Here is a 23863-nt window from a genome sequence, read left to right on the forward strand (position 1 = left end):
GGGCCTATGCCTCGGAGGGCAGCCTTCTGCAGTGTGGACGTCTGCAGGCTGGGCCTGAAGCCAGTGGCGGCTTCGATGCCCGAGAGCAATTCTCGCAGGTGTCCCCGCTTTCTACGGTAACAGCAAGTCTGTTCCTTTCCGCCTGGATCCCTGTGGGCATTTTTCTCCGGCTGGTTCAGAGTGGAGGTGAGAGCCATTGCTGGCACTTCCGTCTTTCCTGGTCTTTTCCTGACTCTTGTCCTCTACCTCCCTGCCATTATAAAGTGTCTGAACCTGTCGCAACAGGTTATCTAAGACTGATTTGGTCCATACGCCTGTTGTAGTAGCTTCCTGCGGATATCTGGAGCCCACCGAGTGAGAAATCTATCTTTTGAGATCATTCCTCCCTCTGCACTTTCGGGATCCATCTCAGTGAATCTGCGAAAGGCTCCTGTAGTCTATCTAGGTATTTACCAGGAGCTTCCTTCTCTCCCTGTCCTGTGTTTGCCCACTTGGCATCGTTTAACGTCTTAGAGCGCACTCGCTGGAGTCCTGACAAAGTGACTCTGATCGCATCTTCCTTTAGCCATGTTCGAATCCCAGTGTGATTCTGTTGTGGGGGAGTCTGATTCCTAGTAGGGAAGGCGGCTATCTCAGCCTCTGCCTCTTCTGAGGATCCCTTACCAAGCCATCCATCCCCATATGCAATCCCTGCACGGGGTCCCCCTGCTGGGCAACCTGCTGCCACTGGCCTACATGAAGGAACTCAGCGGAGCTCCCCTCATAGTTAGTTTACTTGCAAACATTCATGCCGAGGAAAAGCAGCCAGATACAGAACTATTTCATTTCTGAAGAAAACAGGTCAGAGATTGCTTGGGGATGGGTGGGAGGCGTGGCTGACAAGGGGCATGAAGCAAGCTTGGGCAGCCGTCTGTATGTCTTGATCTTAATTCAGCTAAAGCTTTTCTGGGTATATACACGTGTCCAAACTTACTGAACTGTGCACTTTAGGCCTGTGGGTTTTTGTGTTGCTTGAAACCTCATCTGTACCTCCGTGAAGCTGTGAATAAAGCAGCACAGAGGGAAGGATATGAAGCATAGATTTCCCCAGTCGGTGCTGAGAGGTGAGGCCCCTGGTGCTATGGAAAGTCCATACCCCTGGTCCCCCATGCCGGGTGTCCGCTAGACCCCCAGGGGAATTGTCCTTCCCGCAAGGGTGCCAGGAATTCTCAGGCTCTGGAAATGGCAAACCCTCGTATGAAATGGGTGGTAGCTGAGAAGGAGCTTTCTCTCCTCTTGACCAAACCATCATCAGGTGAAGTCTTGGATTTTTCAAGTGTTTCCTACGAGTCCGTGAGGGGTAACTACTATGTACCATGGGTTTATCACAAGTTTCTCCGTGAAGGAGCCTTCTCAGCCCCCAGCATCTTAGATCATTGGATTAATTGGGAAAAAGCTAAGTGGATGGGTAAGATGGCTCCTCCAGGTGATTCATGTTACTGCAATTAACCCATCAAGGCCCTAGCTCCTGGTTAAAAAGGTGCCTTTCCTACCACGTAAGGCATGCTGCCATTGAAAAACCTTTCTGTAATAGCAAGGGTTGAAAGTCATTGAAAACGCTCTTTGTCTTCGGATTCGGTAAGGTCAGGGGTGTGTTTTGAGATTTACTGAGCATGGCACTTCCTCCGATGGGAGTTTTTCGAACACTGTCTCTGTTTCTATTTTACTTTAAAAAGCTTTTATATTCTTTGTATGTGGTTGCTTTGAACTCGTTGTCTTATATGGTTGAAAACACATGCTTCTATCCATCACGTACTCTCACCTCATTTCTGCTGTTTTTTTTTTTCTTTTATGGGAGCTGTATTTTTTTTTTTTAGTAAAACTGGAAAGTTTTTCCTTAAATTTCAAAACTGAAGTTACACACCACATTTTTGTACCTGAGAATGAAGAGAAATTTTTAAACAGTGGAAATGGTGGAGGGATTTAATATGGAAATAGTAAACAATAATAATATAATCGGAATAGAAACAGTATGTTTGATGGAATCAAGTAAATTTTGGTTTGGGAACAGGAAAGTGTAGTCTTTCTATCTGGAAATTAGATGGACTCTTTCAAGCCAATTAAAATGAGCCTATTATGAGTAAGATAAATACTTTTCCGAAAAGAATTATATAAAAGAGAATGTGAAATTTCCTCCCTGTATGCTTAACATGTTAGGCTATATGAGTAAATTTCTGGAAAAAAGACATCATCAAAATTCAATTTTGAAAGGATATGTACATATCTCTATATATGTACTGTATGGCCATATTTCCATTCATCTACTGCTGGACACATAGATTGTTTTTATGTCTTGGCCATTGAAAGCAATGCTGCTATGAATATTGGGATGCGCATATGGGAGGTCAGAGGTCAGAGTCCCCCCCATGAGAGTCTCCAGCCATCGCCTGTCCCTCCCAGTCCTGCCTCTTCCCCCGATCCTGGGACCCAGAACACAAAGTGTGGAGAGCATCCTGCTCACCGTGTGCTGGAACCTCAGCGGGGGTGCTCAGCTGGTGCTCAGGGGTCCCATGACACTCAGGGGACAGCTGAGCCCTCGCTGGTGAAGGATGAGTGTCAGTGGCAGCAGGAGACGCAGGCACGTCCCTAGTGGACGAGGCAGCCTGTAGATGGAGGAGGTAAATCTGAGGTGTTAGGAGGCCCGCAGGAAGCCCGGGCAGATGACAGAGTCTGTGTGTACCCTCCTGGGCCAGATACTCCTGGGACCCCTATGTGTTCCCGAGATGCAGTGACCAGAGTAGACGCCCTGCCTGCCCTCGGGGTGGTGACAGCCGGGGGAGAGAGAGGGAGGGGGACAGTGTGCTGGGCCAGGCTGCCCTCAGGAAACGGACAGATGGTGACAGCGTGGATCAAGAGTTGGCACTTGAGCAGGCTGGTTGGCGACCCTGCCCCTGTGTCCAGGACTCCTCTGCCCGGTCGTCCAGGTGAGATGGGCCGTGGAGGAGAACTGATCTCTGGAGAGGCAGGGGCAAAAGGCGCAGAGGCCCAGGTCCCCACAGGGCGGCCCTGGAGTGCAGTGTGGCGGGAAGGCCAGGTCTCTGACTCTGCTGCCCACGTGACTCCCCCCAGGGTCATGTCCACCATCCTGGGCATTTAGCTGTACCATTACCATGAGGATTTCCACCAGCCCCCAGAATTTCCCTGCCTGAGGATGCTACTGGCTTAAATAGAGCCCAGCATGAGTGACTCAGACCTGGAGCACGGAGTCCGCTATCTTCTGGAACAGCTGGAGACCCTGGAGCCCACTGAGGCAGAGGGGGATGTGAGGAGGACTTGAGGTGGGTGATGGGGGCAAATGAGGCTGGCAGGGAGCCATCCGCATGGACCACACAGAGCAGAGCCTTCTGTGGCTGGAGCTGGACCAGGAGCAATGAGGAGGCTCAGATCCCTATTGCCCTGGACTGCAGTCTGGGAAGACTTTCTGGGGCTGGCATGTTTGAGAGATCATTGAGTGGCAGTGAGAAGCTTTCTTTTCTATTTTTGGGAGACATGTGGAGAAGCAGTCCTATGGATGATGTTTTCTCTTCTTGGAACTACAGCAGCAGCTCCAGAACAAGCTCTGGAAACATCTCCAGGCCTGGAGCCAACTACACCTCTACTGCCCACCAGAGCTCCAGAGTTAGAGCAAGTCCATCTTTGGTACTTTTTAAAATGTATACTAACGTGTTTATTCTATGGTATAAAGTCCACTTAAAATAGAATTTAATAGTTTGATTATCTTAGATTGTACCTGTAAATTGCAGTACGTTCATTGACAATGTTACATAACCCTATTAAATGTCTATTTGAGAACATTTGCACTCTTTTCATTGCTACACAACATTCCATTTTGGAAACAGCACATTTGGCTTTCACCTGTTGATGGACATTAGAGTTTTCACCTTTGGGTTCTTCTGAACAACGGTGCTCTGAAATACTTGTGTAAAGGCGTGTGAATATCTGTGTTCACATGCGTTTGGGTATTGATGTAGGAGGGGAACTTTGGGATTGACTGAAAACTGTAGGCTTGTCCTTTTTAGAAACTGCTGAAGGTGTTATATACAGTGGTTGTACTATTTGACAATCCCCCAGAGTTGAGGTGTAGAACCTCTACTTATTCATTTGTATTGCAGTTTCCTCTCTGTCTTTCTCTCTTCCTGGTCCCTCACTCTAGGAAACAAGCCTGTATATTACAAGTTGCTATATGAAGAGGCATCTGTGGCTTAACATTGAGACCATCAGACAGAGGAGCTCTTGGGTCCTGAATCAATGAGTCCACAGCCCCAGACCCCTGGGAGACACTGGCAGAGGCCTCCAGTTGAAGCATGGCCGATTCCTGGTCCACAGATAGTGTGAGATAAGAAATGTTTGTTGCTGAAGTCACTCAAGACTGGCTAATGTTGTCACACAGAATGGACCACTCACACAGCCATCAAGCATCAGGCCCTGTCTCCTGCCTCCCCACTGTCCCCCTACTGTCCTGCCAAGCTCCCACCAGCCACACTAGCCCTGGCTTCATCTCTGGACAAACACATTCTGTGTGTCCATACACTTGTGCCTCCTTCTGGGATAATCATCCCCAGATGTGTGAATGGCTGGCGCCTTTTCATTCCACTGCTGGGGACAGACATGTCCCCTCAGTGCAGACTTTCCATGACCCCATTGTGGCACCTTACTGTTTTTCAACACAGAACTTGCTCCTTTCTGTCTTTTCTTTCTGGGTTTCTCCATTTCCCGCTCCAAACTGTGGCCCTGGTGGTTCTTTCTCTCACCACCCCCACTGAGTGCTCAGGGCACAGCTGGTCAATGAATAGATAAGAGGCTCCATTCCTCCACTGAGAAGCTCGGATGCTGATAGGAGGAGGTATGGGCCAGCTCAGGGGCAGGGGAATGTGTAGGAGTGCAAGGGACACTCTTCTCACCCCAGTACTGGACACATCACCCCTTTAAGGGGAACCACTCATACTACACACCAAGCAGGGAAACCGCAGCACACACCATAGCTCTGAGAGACTTCAGGACCTCAGCATTCATTGGGCCCCAGGAGGGAATGTGACAGGATCCATAGGAACCAGGGGCTTTGAGAGGGACCTTGAAGAGGACCCTCAACCTCCTCTTCAGCCGTGGGGTGTCTAGTTGCCTTATGAGGACTCCTCATCACAGCCAGTGCAGCTGTTCTGACCTGGATTCCACATGAGGCCCAACAAGGTGGTCTTTGCCTTAGTCCAGGGGAAATTGATGTATGTTTCTGTCACTGTCACTGCCCCAAGGTCCACCCCTCCCCTGACCCCAGTCCCTATGGTCCCTTCCTCTGATGTGTGTCAGTGTATACTTGTGCTCACACCCAGAGAATCTATTCCCCATTGCCAGAATATTCTGGGGTCCTAGGACCTCCAATTCCCACGGCAAACCATGTGGCAGGGAGGCAGCCCTAGCCTAGGGGATCCTAACTCTCCCTTCATCTCAAGACTCTGCCCCTGCCAAGGCTGATTAGTAGTAAAAAAACAAAAAACAACCCCCTCCCACACACACACTAAATACAACTCCACAGGGTAAAACGTATTATTGGCTGAAAATTTATACAAGCAATATATAATTTTGAACCTATTATCTGACTCAGTTGACCAAGTACAAATTATTCTTAAAGAAATCTTCCAAAGACAGAATCTATAGTCACGAAATTGTGATTAGGATAAAGAAAACTTGACGTTTATTTTTTTAGAAATTGATATCGAGTCCAACACTTTGCATTTAAAAGAAGGATATTCCAGCCAGGAGTGCCCAGGCTGACAGGCGCCCCTCCCCGCCCCCACCGGCCCCGGAGCGAGTGCGCAGGCGTGAGCGGCTGCAGGTGGAGGGCGGAGGCGCAGAGGCGCCTGAGCCCCCAGGACCCGTCCTGACGGAAGGGAAGTTGGAGACTGAGTCGGTCCCCACTGCGGGACGCCCCGCACCAGGGAGCAGCGCAGACACGAGTAAGTGCAGCTCGACCGCAGCCCCTCACCGCGCGCCCCCGCCTGCCCAGCGGCCAGCGGCCCCCGACTCCTGCAGCCCCGAGGAGCGCGAGCCTCCCTCGGTCCTCGGCTCCGGGGTGGCCGCCATCGGCCGCAGGGTGAGGACGCCGGGCCGGCGCCCCAAGGCGGCCGTTGAGCGGTGGGCGCCCCGCGCGCTCGCAGCCCTCCCTGCTCGGCGCCCCTCGAGTCTCCTCGCGGCGGGGCTGCCCCCACGACCGCGGGGGGCGGCCTCTGGGTCTGCGGACGCCGCCTGGGCCCGGTCGCCACGGGCTCGCGGTTCCGGGCCGGGGAGGTGCCGCCGAGGAGCCCGAAGTTGGGGCCGCGGGGCGCGCGTGTCGGGCGCGGTGGGTCCGCAGCTGTGAGAGATCTCTGCTCCCGGGATGCGCGCGGGTGATGGGGGCGCACAGCTCGGGGATCCCGTCCTGGCCGCCGGCAGCGGCTGTTCAGAAGGGACTCCGTGCTCTTTCCTACAGGCTTCCCTGGTGGCTCAGACGGCAAAGCATCTGCCTGCAATGTGGGAGACCTCTGTTCGATCCCTGGGTCGGGAAGATCCTCTGGAGAAGGAATTAGCAACCCACTCCAGTACTCTTGCCTGGAAAATGCCAGGGATGGAGGAGCCTGGTCGGCTAAAGCCTAGTCGTCTAAGTTCCCTTTCGCTTTCAGTGTTTTCAGGCTTTATTGACTGACTCGAACTAGCTCACAGAGAGCTTCCTGGAGGGCAATTTGTGACATACTAACACCTAAGCAAAGTTTGCAGTAAAGCAGTCTCCGCCTTTTTATGTTTTTTGCGTATGGAGGGCTTTTTGAACAGTTTATTTGTGTTTCTGTTCCTCTTTTCCAGCAACAGACCATTGAGAAACGGCATTACTCGAAGTTGAATGAGCATTTAAAATTTTATTTCTGCACAGTAATCATAGATGCTCAAGTATTTGCAAATTCTAGCGGCCTAAAAGAGCTCGGTTGTTTGTTGGTTTGGTAAGTTTTGCTTGAAGGGAAGACTTTGGAATCCAGAGAAATGTTCATTTGGTGAAATTATGGTGCACCCTTTTGCAATTTTCAATATCTAATCCAGGGTAATTTTCAGATTGTTTCCAGAAGATGTATATTTTGTTTGAGAATAGTTTGGGTTTTGTCCTGTGGTTTTTTCTGTGCTGTTTGTTGGTACCTACTTAGGAGGCTTCAAAACAATCTAAGGTGCTATGCTTTGTAACACAGAGATAGGTTGTGTTTCTCTATCGAAATTGTTTCTTGAGTTAGCAAATTTTCCACTTGAAACAGTCAGGGATGACTTGTTAAAACCCTGCAGTTCCGACTCCTGTGATTAGGAAGTACGTTGTTTCACTGTTGAAGATAATGGCAGACATTTCAAAGATGGGCAACAGGTACACAAGAGAAATTTGAGTACTGAGTTCGGTGCCTTGGTGTCCTCAATAAAACTGAATTTCTCTTCTAAGGGAAAAAGGACGAAAACCAGCTGGTGATGACCACGGCTCTTTCCGTACGCCAGACACCCAGAGGAAGGGGAGGAGGTGGAGTGATTCTCAGATGGATTGGCCGTTTGTTCCTTTACCAACCACAGACTTTCTTTCCTTGGTGTTTCTTAACTCCCAAAGAAATTATAGAAGTGTGGTTCCTTACCCGGATATTTGAATGGGAAAGATCCTTTCAGTTCCTAGGCCGGTGGTGAGATCCACTGTGTAGCTTTCATCTCCCTGAACCTTGTAAGTAGCTCTGAGAGCATCCTCCTCTCTCTTGAGTTAGGCAGAAAGGGAGGGTGGTGGAGCCTTGGGGGGCAAATGTTCCAAAAGCTGGAGCAAAACTTAATCACTGTCTTCGAAGAAATAGACTGGATGCCAGAACTTTGATCTTAAGGTCTCTTGCAACATCAGGGAAATCAGTAGTAGTAGAAGTATTCCACACCATATAAAAGTCCATGAGATCAAATGTATTATTGACTGAAAATTGATGAACGGAAAAGAACATTTTGAAACTTTCTGATGTCTGATATTTGACCCAAGTCAGTCAACCACGTACAAGGAACGATTACTAAAGAATCTCCCCAAAAGGGAATTTATAGTCATTCAGCTGTGATGTGGTTAAGAAACCTGTCATTTATTTTTTTTAAAAAAGCGAATCCCAACTAAAATATTTTCAGTTAGAAATAAACATGGACACACCACAAATAGTTTGCTGTGCTATGTTTTCAAAGGAAGGTCAAGGAACTAAAGTCTCCTAGTGAAGTTTTCTCTTGAAAATACTTTCTCAACACTGTGTTTCAAATCTTAGTATAATTCCTGTTGCAGTTTTTATGAGGTTCAGAATTTAAACTGTTGAGGAATTGAAGTTCTCTGAGTTCAGATGACTGAGTCAGAATTAACAGGGTTAAACTGGATGTTAAAACTATTACTAGTACACAATTTACTTGTATTTAAATGTACTAGTTTGGTGGCTATTTAAGTTCATCCTATGATTAACATTTTTGTGGGTATAATATGTATGCGGGAATATCAAATAACTCAAAATTTCGAAAGCACATCATTCTGTTTCCCACGTGACAGTGCTGAGTGGGTGTTCACCCTGGGGAGACTGCGCTTCCTCACGTGGTCATTCAGGAACCCAGACTGCTCCTATCGTTGGCCTCCTCTGTTGTGGTCCTTTAATGGACCGGTACTTGGGGGTACAGAGTCGACCGACAAGAAAGTAAAAGAGGGAAGAAAAGAGGCTGATATTCCCTGGTTTACACAGTATGCCACGATAACACTAGGGCAAAGAGCTAGCACCGTCTCCGTAGGCTCAGGGCGCCCTCTCAAAGAGGTCGTGAAAGCCTGGGCAAATAAGTAGACATGATGGACACCTGTGCTCCGTGGAAGCAGCCTGAAATGGAGAGAGGGAGAGAGAGAGTGGGAGAGAGTGAGAGCGAGAGAGAGGGAGAGAGAAAATGAGGAAAGACATGGGGGCCAGTGCTCTGGTGGAACAAAGGCATTTATTCAACATATTGTGGGCATATATATACTCTCTTACCAGATAGCCCTTTTTAGCAGAGATAGGGATCAAAGATCTAACAAGTCATCTAGAAAGCCGGAGGCTAGAATTTAGAATTATTCTCTAGAGAGGGGGTTGGAACAGTTACTTTACATATCAGAAAGGAGGAGACTTGCAAATAGCTGCTGTTCACCATATGGAATTTCCATAGGAGTGAGATACATGAATTTCTATTATCCCCGAAAGCTGGCTTGCCAGCTCTGGCACCTGTATTCAGGTGCTGTTAAGGAACATAGATTTCATGCAAGACTGAAAACAGCACACAGGAAGCCTCCTGTTAAATGTATCCTGACAACTCCCCGTGTTTTATATTTGTAAAAACACGTCCTGACCATATGAGTTTGTTTAGTATAAACCAATCCTATAGAAAGGCAACGGTAAACAACAAATCAAGTCACCAAGACAAACACCAGAGTTACAGTTTCAGACCTGATGCTGTGAATAATATTTTGAAATCAACCTCGTGGGTATAGCCCAGATAATTAAACTGCTAGTTGCTCAGCTAAAGTCTCTAGATTAGTGGAAGAAGGCAGACGTTTTAACAAGGAGTTCTTTTTGTACATACAGTGAGGCATTATTTATGTTTCATCAATGAATTTTGATTTGTACCCAGTTGTAGGTATTATAATTAGAATGACCAGGAGTAAGACAGCATTGAGTAGAATCTCAATCACAATCAAAAGGGAATCATTTTTTATCAAGTATCTAGTTAGCAATTAATACAGGTTACAGAAGGTAAAGTCTTATTAGCATGTCCTTGTACAATGTCCGTTCCGAGCTTCAGGTTTTTAGGTACTCGCAACAGGTTTCCATGTGTCTCGTAGTTGAGGCCCAGTCTGTTAATTGATTTGAAGGCGAGGTGGGGAGTTTTTCTGTCAAGTCACTCAAGAAGTCCTTTGTCATGGTAGTGAATTCTTTCCTTAATTCTTTCCCTAAGGTTTTTGTAGTGTAACCATGGTTTACAATTTAAGCAACGTCCGTCCGAAAGTCTATTTGGGGAGGCAGGGCGAAAGCCCAAGTTTGTCGGAATTCTGTTGGTCCCATGCACAAAGGAAGGAGTTCATAACCTAGAGAAATGCTAAGTAGTGTTTTCTTCTACTTCAGGGTGTGAGGGCCCTTTAATGCTCTAGGAAGAAGGCCTACGTAGAGAGTCGTTAGTAGAAACAATTGATCTTCTCTCCGTCCGTTATATCACCTGTAGTAAGAAAGGGGGTTGGGTATGAATGATTAATTTGCCTCGGGCTAGGGGGTGGCACAAGCGACCAACCTAAGCTTGACTAGGAAACTGTTTTCTGGATTCTGCGGCATTCCCTGTTGAGAGAACAAATTTTCAGCTCGATTAGTAAGAGTTTTTATGTGTCCCCAAGTGGGGAGGTTATAAGGTTGATGTTGCCGAGGGTGGCGCTTCCTGGAGATCTTTAGAGCCGCCGTGGCCCATATTGGGATTTCTTTCTCCTGGGGTTTTTGTTGTTTCGTCTCTGTTTTGAAGGCTGGGGGGCCCCCTTGAGTCCAATTTTCTGAAGAGGAAGCTATGTGAGTTCGTTGGAGCCTTCTCGGGAGACACAAGAATACCCCTTTCCCTGTAAGATTAGTTTCCCAGATTTCCACTGTATTGTTAACCCGTCTTGGTACCAAATGGGCAGAGGAAGAGAAGTGTCCTTCAATTCCTCAAAATGTTTTTCTGCTCTAGTGAAAATATCTCTCTGTGGTAGATTGTAAAACTTTAAAGCAAATAAAGCTGTGTTGTAGTAAAGTCTGCTTTAGATAGGGGAGACAGTACTGTTCCTGTGTATTCCCCCTTTTTTAATTTTTCGAAAACATATTAATCACCCCTGTCTCCAGACAGGCCATACATTTTTTGGTACCTCTGGAGTGTAACCTCGGGCTTATTGATTGTTGGCCAATTGTTTAACTGTTTGAACAGACAACACACGAATGATGGGATTCCTGTGATTGCATTTACCCTTCCTAGTTTATGTAAGTCTCAAGGAATTTGGAGTGGTGAGTTTGGACACGTACACATGGGGTATCAACGATTTTTACAAATGCTAGTCGGGGTCTTTGGCTAAGAGAAGACTCGGCCTTGGGCCCACCGGTGCAATAAACTGCACTCCGCTATCTGCATTGTCTTTCTGAGTGAGTTTGTTTCCCAGAACGCGTGGCTACAACAATGTGAGTAAGAAATTGTTGTTGTCATCTATTTTGTACTAAAGCGAGTTTTTTTCGTGCCTTTTGAGAAAGCGAACGAGGGCTGTTTAAATCAGGATCTCCTTTTAAAGTATTAAATAGGTTATTTAATTGGTAATTAGTAATGCCTAAAGAAGGTCTAATCTAGTTTATATCACCTAAGCGCTTGAGCTATGTAGTATTGACAGGTGCAACAAGATTTTTTTTAATCTGTTTGAATTCTAGTTGTGTATCTATACATTTTTTAGCTGCCTGTAATTTCTTTTTTGTGAGGGGCCATTGTTTTGTCCAAACAGGTTTGTCATTTTTTCAAGTTATTTTAATACATGCATTGTTTGTTAAATGAGCAGTGGCCCCTAGGGAAAATGTGGACTATGAGTTTGAGTTTGCCATTGCATAAGTAAGTCTCTCCCTATTAAATTAATAGGGGCATCTATCACATAAGGTTTTAGTGTTGCAGGTTGGCCTTTTGGTCCCTCACATGGATGTATGTGAGTACTTTGATAAACCTCTTGTACTTTAGTTTGAGAAATTCTTGCAATTTGGCGAGAAATTTGTTGTAGAGGCCAAGATTTGGGCCATAAATGTTTGGAAATGATAGTAATATCAGATCCAGTGTCAAGGAGACCAGAAAATTTTTTACCATTAATTTTGATATTAATATTCGGTTGGGCAAATTCAGATATTAACGAAGTCCACAAGGATTGTTTCTCATCTGTACTGCCGGATCTGCCCGTCCGTACATCTTTAGGAGAGTTAATAGAAATGTAAGGTCAAAGAAGTAATTGAGCATTTTGTCCCCCTTTTGGAATTGCCGTAAAATCTGGGATGACATCACAACTTGAATTTTTCCTCTATAGTCTGAATCAATTACTCCAGGATGAACAGTAATTCTTTTAGAAGTCAAACTAGAGCGGCCAAGTAAAAGAGCGAAAGTTTGTGGGGGCAGGGCTTGAAACAGTCTGGTATGTATTGGAGAGGGGACTGTTTGAGGGTTTGAGAGAGAAGATGGAATTTGTCCCTGGTTATTGTTGGAGGCGACCTGCGGGGTCCCCTGCTGGGAGTTTTTCGGAATAGGTTTTTCTTCAATGTCAAATCTAGATTTACAATCTTTGGCCCAATGCATTCCTCTATGGCAGCGAGGGCAGATTTTGGGGGGGTTATTATTAACCTTTTTAGAGCGATCCCTTTTTCAATGGCTTTTATCTCTACGTGTAAAACATCTTTCATTTTTCCTTTTAAGGGCAGCAACCATTGTTTTAGCTAGCATTTGCATCTTTTGAGTTTCTGATCCTAGATTGTAACAAGTCTTTAAATCATCTATAATAGTCTCTGCCTCCCGAATAGGAGCTATGGCTTTTTGGCATTTCTGATTTGTATTTTCATAAGCAAGTAGTTTCTCTAGTTGTCTTTTAGCTTTTTTTCCATTAGAGTACAGGAAATAGCAGCTTGTAGTCTAGCTAAAACATCAGCATATGTTTTATTAGGTCCCTGCGATATATTAGTGTAGCTCCCTGTAGGCTCCCCTTGAGGAGTAATTTGCTCCCAAGCCTTAAGGGCCACTGTTTGTATTTGTTCATGCAACAAAGGAGGGCACTGTACTCGAGCATGTGGGCCGTACGTAGTTATAGTCTTTTTTATTTGTTGCATATGATAAAAGTGAATAGCCTTATACTGAGGTATTACATGCCCTTCAGCGTCAGGATTTCTTAAAACTGGAAAAGCGGAGAAAACATCGGCTTCAGAGACTTGTGATTGTCAAGTCAGCAATTTAGAAAGCCTCTGTCCTGAAGGAGAGTGGGCAGGTAGCAAATGTTTACAATTAAGAGTACCTGGTAAAAACTCATCATTGTTATTTAGCAAGGTGTTAATTTTAATGTCAAAAGGTGTACTAGATGAGTCCTTGCTAGAATCATTAGGTTTTAGCAAAGGAGCTGCTGTTAAATTTGCATCTGTTGACAGATGGGGAGCTCTTGAAACAACCGAGGGAGGGTTAGTAAATATATTATGTTGTTCCAACTGGGCCTTTTGTAAGGTTTTATCATTTAGTTTCTGTTTCTGTAGTAAGTGTTTTGCCTGTTGTTGAACATCAGGAGGGCCAGGAGTACCTTGAAGCGGCAGAATCATAGTTTCAATAGGAGCCCTTAAAGGCCAGAAATCTGTAGGAATGGTTTTTCCCTTTTTGGTGGCTCGTTTAGCATTTTGGAAAAATGCCCGTGGGAGGTTATGATAGGCCAGGATGCCACATCAGTTTCTCTCCTACTTCATTGGCCATGATGTGGTCTTGTGGCCACAGAAGAGGCTGGGGAGTCTGCCAGTGGTGTGCCCCAGGAAGGGGAGTGAATTTTCATGGAAAATGAACTTTGGCCATGTAAAAAGAAACTAGTAACCCCCAAGGAAACGTAAAAATGAGAGAAATTCCTTAAGAGACCATGGAGAATGGACCCATTCTAGCTAACAGAGACCCAAAATAAAACAGAGTCATGCGGTCATAACAGACCTGAGATGAAGTAACGTTCCCTGAATTCTTAGAAAACCACAAACGAAAGCTCTGAAGAGTTCTGATTCTGCTAAGGGTCCTACCTATGAACACTCGGAAGGAGAAGCTCCCTTGACAGCCAGTCATGGCAGACTGCGGTCCAGCTGCAAGGACTTGTGCTCAGGCCACACGGGTCCATTTATCCCCCTTACCAGTCTCCCAGCTGAGCACTCTGGGGCTTTTGCTTTATCAACTTCTTCCCTCCCTTCAGCCCCGGGAATGTGCTTTCAGTTACAGGCAAGAATTGTGTGTCCCCAGTTTGCAAACCTTGCGGACAGTACCCTGTCCTTTTGCTTCAGGTAATACTGATTGTTTTCTGGGATTAATTTATAATTTTAGGATGACATCAGTAATAACAAGTAACTCATTTAGACCTATTGTGTTTCAACTCTCTATTGAATATTTACCATACAATGTGCACTGTGCATACAGCAACGTGAGAATCGACTGAGCAGCGTCTTGGTCTGGGAGGAGCTCATAAAGGAGAGGAGACATGGTTTGAAGGGCCTGCTGTCCCAGCAGAAAGGATTTTTTTTCTTTTTTTATTGAGCTGCATGAGCTGTTGCTTATTTTGTCATAGATAAGGTGAAAATAGCTGTGTAGGTTTGTCCCTGGATATGTCTCTTGATTCATTTTCCAGTTAACCTTTATAAATCTTGTTTACATGATTCCAGCCACATCATGAGAAATGCCAGGCTGGATGAAGCACAAGCTGGAATCAAGATTGCTGGGAGCAATATCAATCACCTGAGATATGCAGATGACACCACCCTTATGGCAGAAAGTGAAGAACTAAAGAGCCTATTGATGAAAGTAAAAGAGGAGAGTGAAAAAGTTGGCTCAAAACTCAACATTGAGGAAACTAAGATCATGACATCTGGTCCCATCACTGCATGGCAAATAGATGGGGAACCAGTGACACCGTTTATTTTGGGGGGCTCCAAAATCACTGTAGATGGTGACTGCAGCCATGAAATTAAAAGATGCTTGCTCCCTGGAAGAAAAGTTATGACCAATCTAAACGGCATATTAAAAAGAGGAGACGTTACTTTGCCAACAAAGGTCCGAAAGCTATGGTTTTTCCAGTAGTGATGTATGGATGTGAGAGTTGGACTATAAAGAAAGCTGGGCACTGGAGAATTGATGCTTTTGAACTGTGGTGTTGGAGAAGACGTTTTAGGGTCCCTCGGACTGCAATGGGATCCAACCAGTCCATCCTAAAGGAAATGAGTCCTGAATATTCGTTGGAAGGACTGATGCCGAAGCTGAAACTCCAATACTTTGGCTACCTGATGCGAAGAACTGTCTCATTGGCAAAGACCCTGCTGCTGGGAATGATTGAAGGCGGGAGGAAAAAAGGCCAACAGAGGATGAGATGCTTGGGTGGCATCACCGATTCAATGGACATGAGTTTGAGTAACCTCCGGGACTTGGTGATACACAGGGAGGCCTGGCGTGCTGCAGTCCACAGAGTTGCAAAGAGACAGACACGACTGAGTGACTGAACTGAACTGAGCCTCATTCCTTGGCATATGGATGTCAAGTTCTCCCAGCAAAGTTTTGGGGAAGGAATACTGTCTTTCCCCCATTGAATGATCTTGCCACTCTTGTCAAAGTTCATTTGACCATATGTGTGAAGGTTTTGCTGGGCTCTCAATTCTTTTCTATCGATCTATAATTTTATCTTTATGACAGTACCAGACTGTTGTGATTACTGTAACTTTGTGTTACTGTTGAAATCAGGGAATGTGTGTCCTCCCACATTGTTTTTCTTGCTCAAAATTGGTTGGCAGTTTGGGCATTAATTAGGTATTAATTAGTGAATTTTAATTAGTTAAGAAGTGAATTTTAGGATAGGTATTTTATTTTGAATGGGTTTTTTTTTTAATTTCTGTGGGTTTTGATAGGGATTGGATTACAAGTGTAAATTACAGAGGCTGATATTGATACTTAACAATGGTAAGTCTTCTAATCCATGAAAATGGAATTTGTGTCATACTGTGCAGATCTTCACCTCCTTAGTTAACCACTCAGTGCCGTGCTTAGTCGCTCAGTCACGTCCAACTCTTTGCGACCCCATGGACTGCAGCCCGCCAGGCTCCTCTGTCCATGGGGAGTCTCCAGGCAAGAATACTGGAGCGGGTGGCCGTGCCCTCCTCCAGGGGATCTTCCCAGCCCAGGGACCGAACTCAAGTCTCCTGCATTGCAGACAGAGTCTTTACCATCTGAACCCCCAGGGAGACCCGGTAATTTATTCTTTCTGATGTATTTGTAAATGCAGTTGTTTTCTTAATTTCCTTTCCAAATTGATCCTATTACTGTCCAGAAATGCGAGTGATTTTCCGTGTTAATTTTTGTACCCTGTTACTTTGCTGAATTCATTTATTGTTTATACCTTTTTTGTGGCACCCTTAGGATTTCTACTTATGAAATCATGTCACATGTGAACACAGATAATTCTGCTTCCATTTTTCATATTTGAATGTTGGTGATTTATGCATTGATTCACTTATTTTGTTATATGTCTTTGCTGACACCCGTGTCTAAAACTACAAGTACTATTGCTTAGAAGTGGTAAAACCCAGCATTTTTACATGCTTTCTGAAGTCAAAGGAAAAATGTTCCATGTTTCACCACTGCCTGGGATGTTAGCTATGGGTTTTACATGTATGGCATTATTGTGTCATGATAATTTCCTTCAAATGTAATTTGTCAAGTGTTTTTAGCATGAAAGGGTGTTGCATTTTTTCAACTGTTTTTTCTGTTAACTGAGATGAACATGTTTTTTCCCCTTGATTCTGTTAATGTGTGTGCTATACTGATGCATTTTCTTAGGTTGAAGCATTCTTGCGTTCCAAAAATAAATCCCACTTGTTCATGGTGTATAATTCTTATTATATAGATAGCTATAAATGATTATTATATAAAGAGATAATATATGCAATTCCAACGTCAGTTCAAGATTCCAGAATCCTGGGAGGGCGGCAGGTGATGGCCAGGACCAGAGAGATTGATGCTTCTGATTAGTCATTGATGATTGATACTACTGATCCATGAGTGTTGGTTCACACAGCCAGTGACTGTCTGACGTAGACCTGCATCAACCCATCTCCTGCCTCTGTGTTTCTCAGCCTCTACTCCTTCGTTCTGAGACTCACTCCTTCTGAGACTTCCTTAAATACACCCTTCCTCATTCTCAGTGAGAGCCTGAGAGAGGTAAACACTTGTAGTCGTTTTCATCTGAAAATGTTTTTATTTTGTTTTTATTCCTGAGTGATAGTTTGTTAGTAGCTTAGTCACGTCTGACTCTTTGCGACCTCATGGACTGTAGCCCAGCAGGCTCCTCTGGCCATGGAATTCTCCAGGGGGTTGCCATTTCCTTCTCCAGAGGATCTTCCCAACCCAGGGATTAAAGCTGGGTCTCCTGCATTGCTGCTGCTAATCCGCTTCAGTCGTGTCCGCCTCTGTGCGACCCCAGAGACGGCAGCCCAGCAGGCTCCTCCGTCCATGGGATTTTCCAGGCAAGAGGACTGGAGTGGTTTGCCTTTGGCTTCTCCGTTAGAATTAAAAATTCGACTGTTTCTGCATAAGGAACTCCTGCCGTTTCTTATATGGCCACCGGAGGGCACTGTGTAGCTGCTTATGACAAACACACGGCCCCACTTACAAGTGGCCCTCTCCAAGTTAGCCTTCATCAGGAAATGGCAACCCACTCCAGCATTCATGCCTGAAGAATTCCAGGGACCTGGGAGCTTGGTGGGCTGCCGTGTGTGGGGTCACACAGAGTCGGATACGACTGAACCGACATAGAAGCAGCAGCGGGAGTGGGATGAGAACAGAAGAGGAACAAACATGGGAGAGGTAATTGGGGGACAAGAAAAGAGACTGGAGGCACTTCCTGCATGGGACACAGCTCCCACATGTTCCAGGGTTTTTCCCACCTCTGTCTCAGGACATCCCTAGATATCCACGTGGGCATAATCCTCGTGTGCACGTGAGGACACGGACAGGCCTTGAGAGACACAAGGACTCATCCAGGATGGAGAAGAGGTAGGAATGAGGAGGGGAGCCTGGACCCAGGTCTGTCTACCCAGAGCTGCACATAGACCCTGCCCAGGAGCTGTGTGGAGGGCTGTGTGCTGCAACTGTGTGAGAACCGGGGCTGCGTGGATGAGGGGTGAGCGGTCAGTATCCCGAGGGCTATATGTACAGGTGTCAACTGTCAGTTCAAGGAAGGGACCCCCGGGTGGTGAAGTCACTTCCTTGTCGGCAGAGCCTAACAGAACTCGGAACCCTGTAACCAGGCAGCCACGTTCTAGTAACAGCGCCACAGCCAGTTGGGGCTCACTTGGCTGGAGAGACTTGATCCAGAAGGATGTTCTCCCGCTGTGTCTCGACTGACCAGGGCTTCTGCTTCAGGAAACCCTGGAGGGAGAGGTTTTTCAGATGTTTCAGGCGGTTCAGCGCTCAACCTGGATGCCTCTGGTCCTTTAGCAGGAGGTCCCCAAAGGTAACAGCAGGCAACCTAGAGGTGGCCCCACCAGGCCTGGCCGCCACCGGGAGCCCTCCCTGGGCAGCGCCAGCTGCCCTCATCTCCAGGTGTGGGGAAGTGGGACTTGAGGGGAGGTTCTCCCTCTGGGCAGGAACAGGTTGGTGGGCACATCGTGACCTGGTGGTCCGATCACCATCACACCTGAGGACAGGCTGGCAGTGGGGAAAGAGGATCCCTGAGGTGCTCTTCTCTGTGCCAGTGTGGATCCAAGGCCCTCAGGCGGTCGGGTGTCTTCTTCCTCGGTGGAGGTCTGTGCAGAGAGTGGTGGGCATGTGTCTGGAGGGGAGAGGTCTGGGGGTCCAAGAAGCACCAGAGACAGCTGGCCGGTGGCCTGAGACTTTCTGCCTGGCTGGCGGGCACTGTGTTCACAGGGCTCCTCCCGAGACTGCGGACAGGCGCCGGTCTACGGAGCCCCCTGCTCCATCTCCCCGCACGAGGAAGGGGAGGCCCAGAGCAGCAACAGAGCCCAGGGCGGGCAGAGGGTGAGTGCCAGCCGGGAGGAGACCCTCCAGCCAGGATGTTCCGGGTCCCAGAGCCACCCTGGCGCTCCCCTGGGTCCCTCCTAGAGGCCTGCTCCCAAAGGAACCTGGGAGTGTCAGGTGTGCGACACGCCCTCGCGGCCTAGGCCCTGAGGTGTCCAGATGCAAAATCACTCTTTACGTCCATGTGGGAATCTCGGAAGGAGATTGTGAAAGGATTTCACTTGATGTTCCCCAAGGAGCCTTTCCACATGTTTCTACAGTGTATCCTGTATTAACTCCATCCCCACGTATCCATGTGGGCCTGAGAACCCTGATGCCTCTCACCCCAGGATCAGCCCCTGTCACCCCAGTTCTCACCCCCAAAATGGGATGTGTTGGTCACCGCCACAGGGGACGCAGTTAACACGCGGGGAGCTGTCCAGTACAAACTGCCCCGAGACGCTAACACACGTAACCGTGGCCCTTTGCCAGTTCACTCGTGATGCCAAGACGTTTATTCTGTGGAGGGCACTCCTGGCCCTCCCCTTGCCATGATTCCCGAGGCTTGGGGCCTCAGTCTGAGCTCCAGCCCCTGCCTTCCTGTAGTCCTTGGTGCGGCCTCTGACTCTTGTCTCTTCCTCGTTCCACCCCAGGGGGAAAATGTGTCCCCAGGGGACAGGAATGAGCCCTGCAGGGTGTGGAGCGTGCAGAGACGCAGACTGGAGACGTTGGTGGGCAACCTGGTGCCTGCCTTCCTGGGCGGTGACCCCTCCTACCTCCCCAGATTCCTGGGTACCTACAGGGCTTTTGGCAGCCCTCAGCAGGTGCTGGACCTTCTCTTCATGAGGTGAGCACTTCCCCTCCCCCACTGGGGACTCGGGGGGACCCGGTCCCCTTCCAGCTGTGAGTGGTGGGAATGGCTCTCCACCTCTCTGAGCCCCAGTGGCCCCCTCTGCACCCAGAGGGTAAAGGGAGGAGCCGCCCCCAGGGTGTCTGTGGGGACTACGTGGGTGCGTCCTGGAAAGGGCTTTCTGGGCGCCTGGAGCCCTGTTAAGGCTGTGGTTGTGCTGAGTCATCTCGTTCCTCCTCCCTTCGAGGAAGCCTGTGTCTCGGTGGTCTCTGAGCCTTTGACTTTGTCCCAAAGCGTTTTCCCAATTGCAAGGTGAGGTGTGAGAGGTGCCCTGCCCTGGGGCATTGAGAACAGGGCTCCCTGGGAGTGATGAGTGGCGCCCCAGGCACTTGGATGGGGCCGGTTGGGCTCATTCGCTCTTGAAATATAAAGGAAGGCGCATGAGATGCAGGCACTTTTCTGGGAAAACCATCATGTAATGCGTGGAGCAGACAGCAGTCCTGCCCCCCAGGGCATCAGTTCTCTCGGTGAGGGGGAGAAGCCTGTCACACTAGCCATCACATGTGGGGCGTGTCTCCAGTACTGACCATGTGACGCCTCCCTGGCCTCCTGTAGGTACGGATGCATCCTCCCGTACTGCGATGCGGATGGTGGAGCCCTGCACCAGCTGAAAATGTGAGTGGATTTTGATTCAAGAGGGACTGACTCCCTTCCCCAGAGAACTGCCCGGAGTCTTGGGGTTTCTGAATGGGCAGGGCTGGCAGAATCCTGGATCCCACATAGCTTCTGGTTCCCCCTGGGGGCCGAGGTCTAGGGGGCTTCTCGTGCAAAACAGGAAAGGAGGCCAAGAGAGCTGTGGAGGTGTCTGGCGTGCTGTAAGCAGCCTCTGGGAGGTCAGAGTTCAGAGTCTGCCCCATGAGAGTCTACAACCCTCGCCTGTCCATCCCAGTCCTGCCTCTACCCCCGATCCTGGGACCCAGAACGCAAAGTGTGGAGAGCATCCTGCTGACCGTGTGCTGGAACCTCAGCGGGTGCTCAGGGGACCCGTGACACTCGGGACAGCTGAGTCCTCGCTGGTGAAGGATGAGTGTCAGTGGTGGCAGGAGATGCAGGCGCGTCCCTAGCGGACGAGGCAGCCTGTAGATGTAGGAGGTAAATCTGAGGTGCTATGAGGCCCGCAGGAAGCCTGGGTAGATGACAGAGTCTGTGTGTACCCTCCTGGGCCAGATCCTCCTGGGACCCCTACGTGTTCCCGAGATGCAGAGACCAGAGTAGATGCCCTGCCTGCCCTCGCAGTGGTGACAGCAGGGGGAGGGGCAGGGCAAGGGACAGTACGCTGAGCCAGGCTGCCGTGAAGAAGCGGACAGATGGTGACACCGTGGATCAAGGGCTGGCACTTGAGCAGGCTGGTTGGCGGCCCCGCCCCTGTGTCCAGGCCTCCTCTGCCTGTTCTGCCAGGTGAGATGAGCCGTGGAGGAGAACTGACCTCTGGATGGGCAGAGGCAGAAGGCGCAGAGGCCCAGGTCCCCACAGGGCAGCCCTGGAGTGCAGTGTGGCGGGAAGGCCAGGTCTCTGACTGCTACCCACGTGACTCCCCCCAGGGCCATGTCCTCCATCCTGAGCACCTGGCTGCACCTTTACCCTGAAGATTTCCAGCAGCCCCCAGAATTTCCCTGCCTCAAGATGCTCCTGGCTTACATAGAGCTCAACATGCCTGCCTCGGACCTGGAGCAGCGAGCCCGCCATCTCCTGGCACAGCTGGAGACCCTGGAGCCCACTGAGGCAGAGGGGCATGGTGAGGAGGACTCGGGCTGGGTGAGGAGGACGGGGCCGAATAAGGAAGGGAGGGGGCTGGGCCACACAGAGCAGAGCCTTCTGAGGCTGGAACTAGGCCAGGAGCATTGAGGAAGCTCCTCAGATGACTATTCCCCTGGACTGCAGCCTGGGAAGGCTTCCTGGGGTTAGGGGGCATCTTGGATTGAGATTTCAGGGCTAAGCAGCGAGTAGGTTCCTGTCTTTGGGATGCATGCACAAGCAGTCTTACTGACAGCGCTTTCTCTTCTGGGAGATACAGCCCCCGCTGGAGAAGCAGCTCTGGAAACATCACCAAACCTAGAGCCAGCAGCACCCCTAGTAACTGCCACAGCTCCACAGTTAGAGCAGACTGAAAGCCCAGCTCCTACTGAAGGTCAAGCTCTACATCATGTAACCATGCCAGCTCCAAACCCAGAGCCGCAGCATACTCATGCTGTGGCTCTCAATGAAGCGAGGAAGTGAGGAAAAGCACCTCCAGGCTCGACTTCTAGATGCAGAGAACGTGCAAGAAACAGCCCTCTTCCTCCTTCCGATCTTCAATCACCCACAAATCCTGTGCCTGTGCTGCTTCTGCAGCCTCAGTCCCCAGGCTTAAGCCATCGTCGGCCAGGGCACTGCCTTGGCTCTGGAGCTCCTTCGTGCTTTGCAGTCAGCTGTGGCTCCGGTGTTATCCACCTGTGGTTCTAGAGACCCCAACAGACCCAGCTCTTCTAGCAGCTGAGGCGCTGGAGCCAGCTCCTCCCCTAATATCCCTGGAGCTGCTCCCAGATCGTCAGCAAGCCTCGCCTGGGAAAGGCAGATGGTGTGCTGCCCCAATGCCTGCACCAGCCCTGGAGCCTGTCTCTTCACCCCTATAATTCCCTCTCTTAACCTGTGTTTTGGTTTTTTTAGTACATGTATAAACTTACTTTTTCTATGAAATAAACTTAGATAGAAATTGAATTCTTTGACTTTTTCAATTGTGTGTGTGAGCGGCATGGAGACCATTCACGACGATCCATGAACACGTCTGTTCTCTATTGCACAGCATCTGCGTCCTATTTGACGACGAATAATCCTGCAGTCTGGGAGAGCAGTGCATGCGACTCTCCCCTCATCTGTTGATGGACATGGGGACTATTTTCCCCTTTGGGCTCTTGTGCCTAGTGCTGCTCTGAACCCTTGTGTGCAGGCTTGTGACTTTGTGTGTGTGCTACTTCCGGGTATTGTCGTAGGAGTGGAATGTGGGTGTCGACTGAATACCATGTAGTCAACTTTTGGAGGCCCTGTGGCAGGAGTGTTCCATTAGTGTTTCCATTTCCGCTTCTTCATCAGTGTTGCAGTTTCCTCTCTGCCACACATTTCCCCCGCCTGGTCCCTCATTCTGGGAAGCCGCCTCTGAGGAGGCCTTGTGGCCCTCCCCTGAATGAAGCGGCTCGTGTCTCAGCTGAGTCCACAGCCTCAAACCCCTGGGAGACACTGGCAGAGGCCTGCGGCTGAGTCGTGGTCCGTTCCTGCACCAACGACAGTGTGACATCCAGCCTGTGGTCATCGCCTTGCTTCTGCTGGATCTGTCACCACCCCAGACCCACTCCCCCTCTGGCCCCCATGCCCTAGTCTCACTTCTTCTGACGTTAGTGCGAGTGTCGTGTATATTTGTGTGGACGCCCAGAGACATCTGATCCAGATGAGTGGGGATGTTCTGGGGTCCTTGGCTCTCTAATTCCCAAAGCCAAGCCAGGGTGTGTGGTGCAGCCCTAGCCTAGGGTGGCCTGAGACTCTGCCCCTGCTCCGGGCCCGGGGTTTCCCCACTCCTATCTGGGCTTCAGTTTTCCAAATGTACAGTGACCCGTTAAGCAAGGGGCGCTCAAAGCCTGCACACCGTCTGCCCAGCCTCCCACAGCTCTGGGTGCTTTACGGCTGGGTGACAGAAGCAATCCTAGGCCTCCCTAGTAGTTGGAAGGCACCCCTCAATGGCTCTGTGGGCCTCTCTTTGCTGCGGCGAGGGAGAGGGTTCAGACTCACTTAACTTTGTGCACTGAAGGATAAGGAGCGTTTCCCCAAGAACGGCTGAGGCACTGTGACTGATGGAAGATGACTTTGACGTGGACCACGTGCAAGAATGTGATGTGCAGAATAGACGGGCAATCTTTACTCATGGTACTTACGCGAGGAGATGTCTCCGAAACGGGGATTGTCACGTTACAGTTCACACGGTGTTTTAACAGAAGTAATCTATTCCTTGATATTACATATTGTAGTTTAGAGGACAACTGAAATAATAATGTTTGGCTCATGCAGATCAGTATCATCACGGAAGCGGATCGGGCCAAGTGTGGTCCAGGGGCCTCAGTAAACACAGACTAAGTTGCCCTGTGGTCTAAGAGGAAATCGACTGATTGGCCCCCT

General features: G+C 48.8%; 1 protein-coding gene and 1 long non-coding RNA gene across 3 annotated transcripts; both read left to right on the forward strand.

Moving 5' to 3' along the window:
* Positions 1 to 3217: 3217 nt before the first annotated feature.
* LOC145539549 (uncharacterized) lies at positions 3218 to 22417 on the forward strand. The gene is made up of 9 exons (XM_081573626.1): positions 3218 to 3301; positions 5843 to 6127; positions 17750 to 17847; positions 18217 to 18307; positions 18721 to 18831; positions 19464 to 19657; positions 20276 to 20335; positions 21262 to 21455; positions 21729 to 22417. Exons 1-9 carry the CDS (start codon positions 3218 to 3220, stop codon positions 21935 to 21937), a joined length of 1326 nt encoding a protein of 441 aa, XP_081429752.1. The 3' UTR covers positions 21938 to 22417.
* LOC145538026 (uncharacterized) lies at positions 6223 to 16680 on the forward strand. 2 transcript variants are annotated; one of them, XR_014076588.1, is made up of 4 exons: positions 6223 to 7004; positions 7484 to 7527; positions 7643 to 7750; positions 14472 to 16680. It is a non-coding gene; the product is annotated as an uncharacterized LOC145538026 (long non-coding RNA). The 2 variants fall into 2 exon arrangements; XR_014076587.1 differs by having other exon boundaries at positions 6242 to 7411.
* Positions 22418 to 23863: the final 1446 nt, after the last annotated feature.

This window comes from Giraffa tippelskirchi, chromosome 2 (genome assembly GCF_054371585.1).
Source record: "Giraffa tippelskirchi isolate mGirTip1 chromosome 2, T2T-mGirTip1v1.2.pri, whole genome shotgun sequence".
Lineage (NCBI taxonomy): Eukaryota > Metazoa > Chordata > Mammalia > Artiodactyla > Giraffidae > Giraffa > Giraffa tippelskirchi.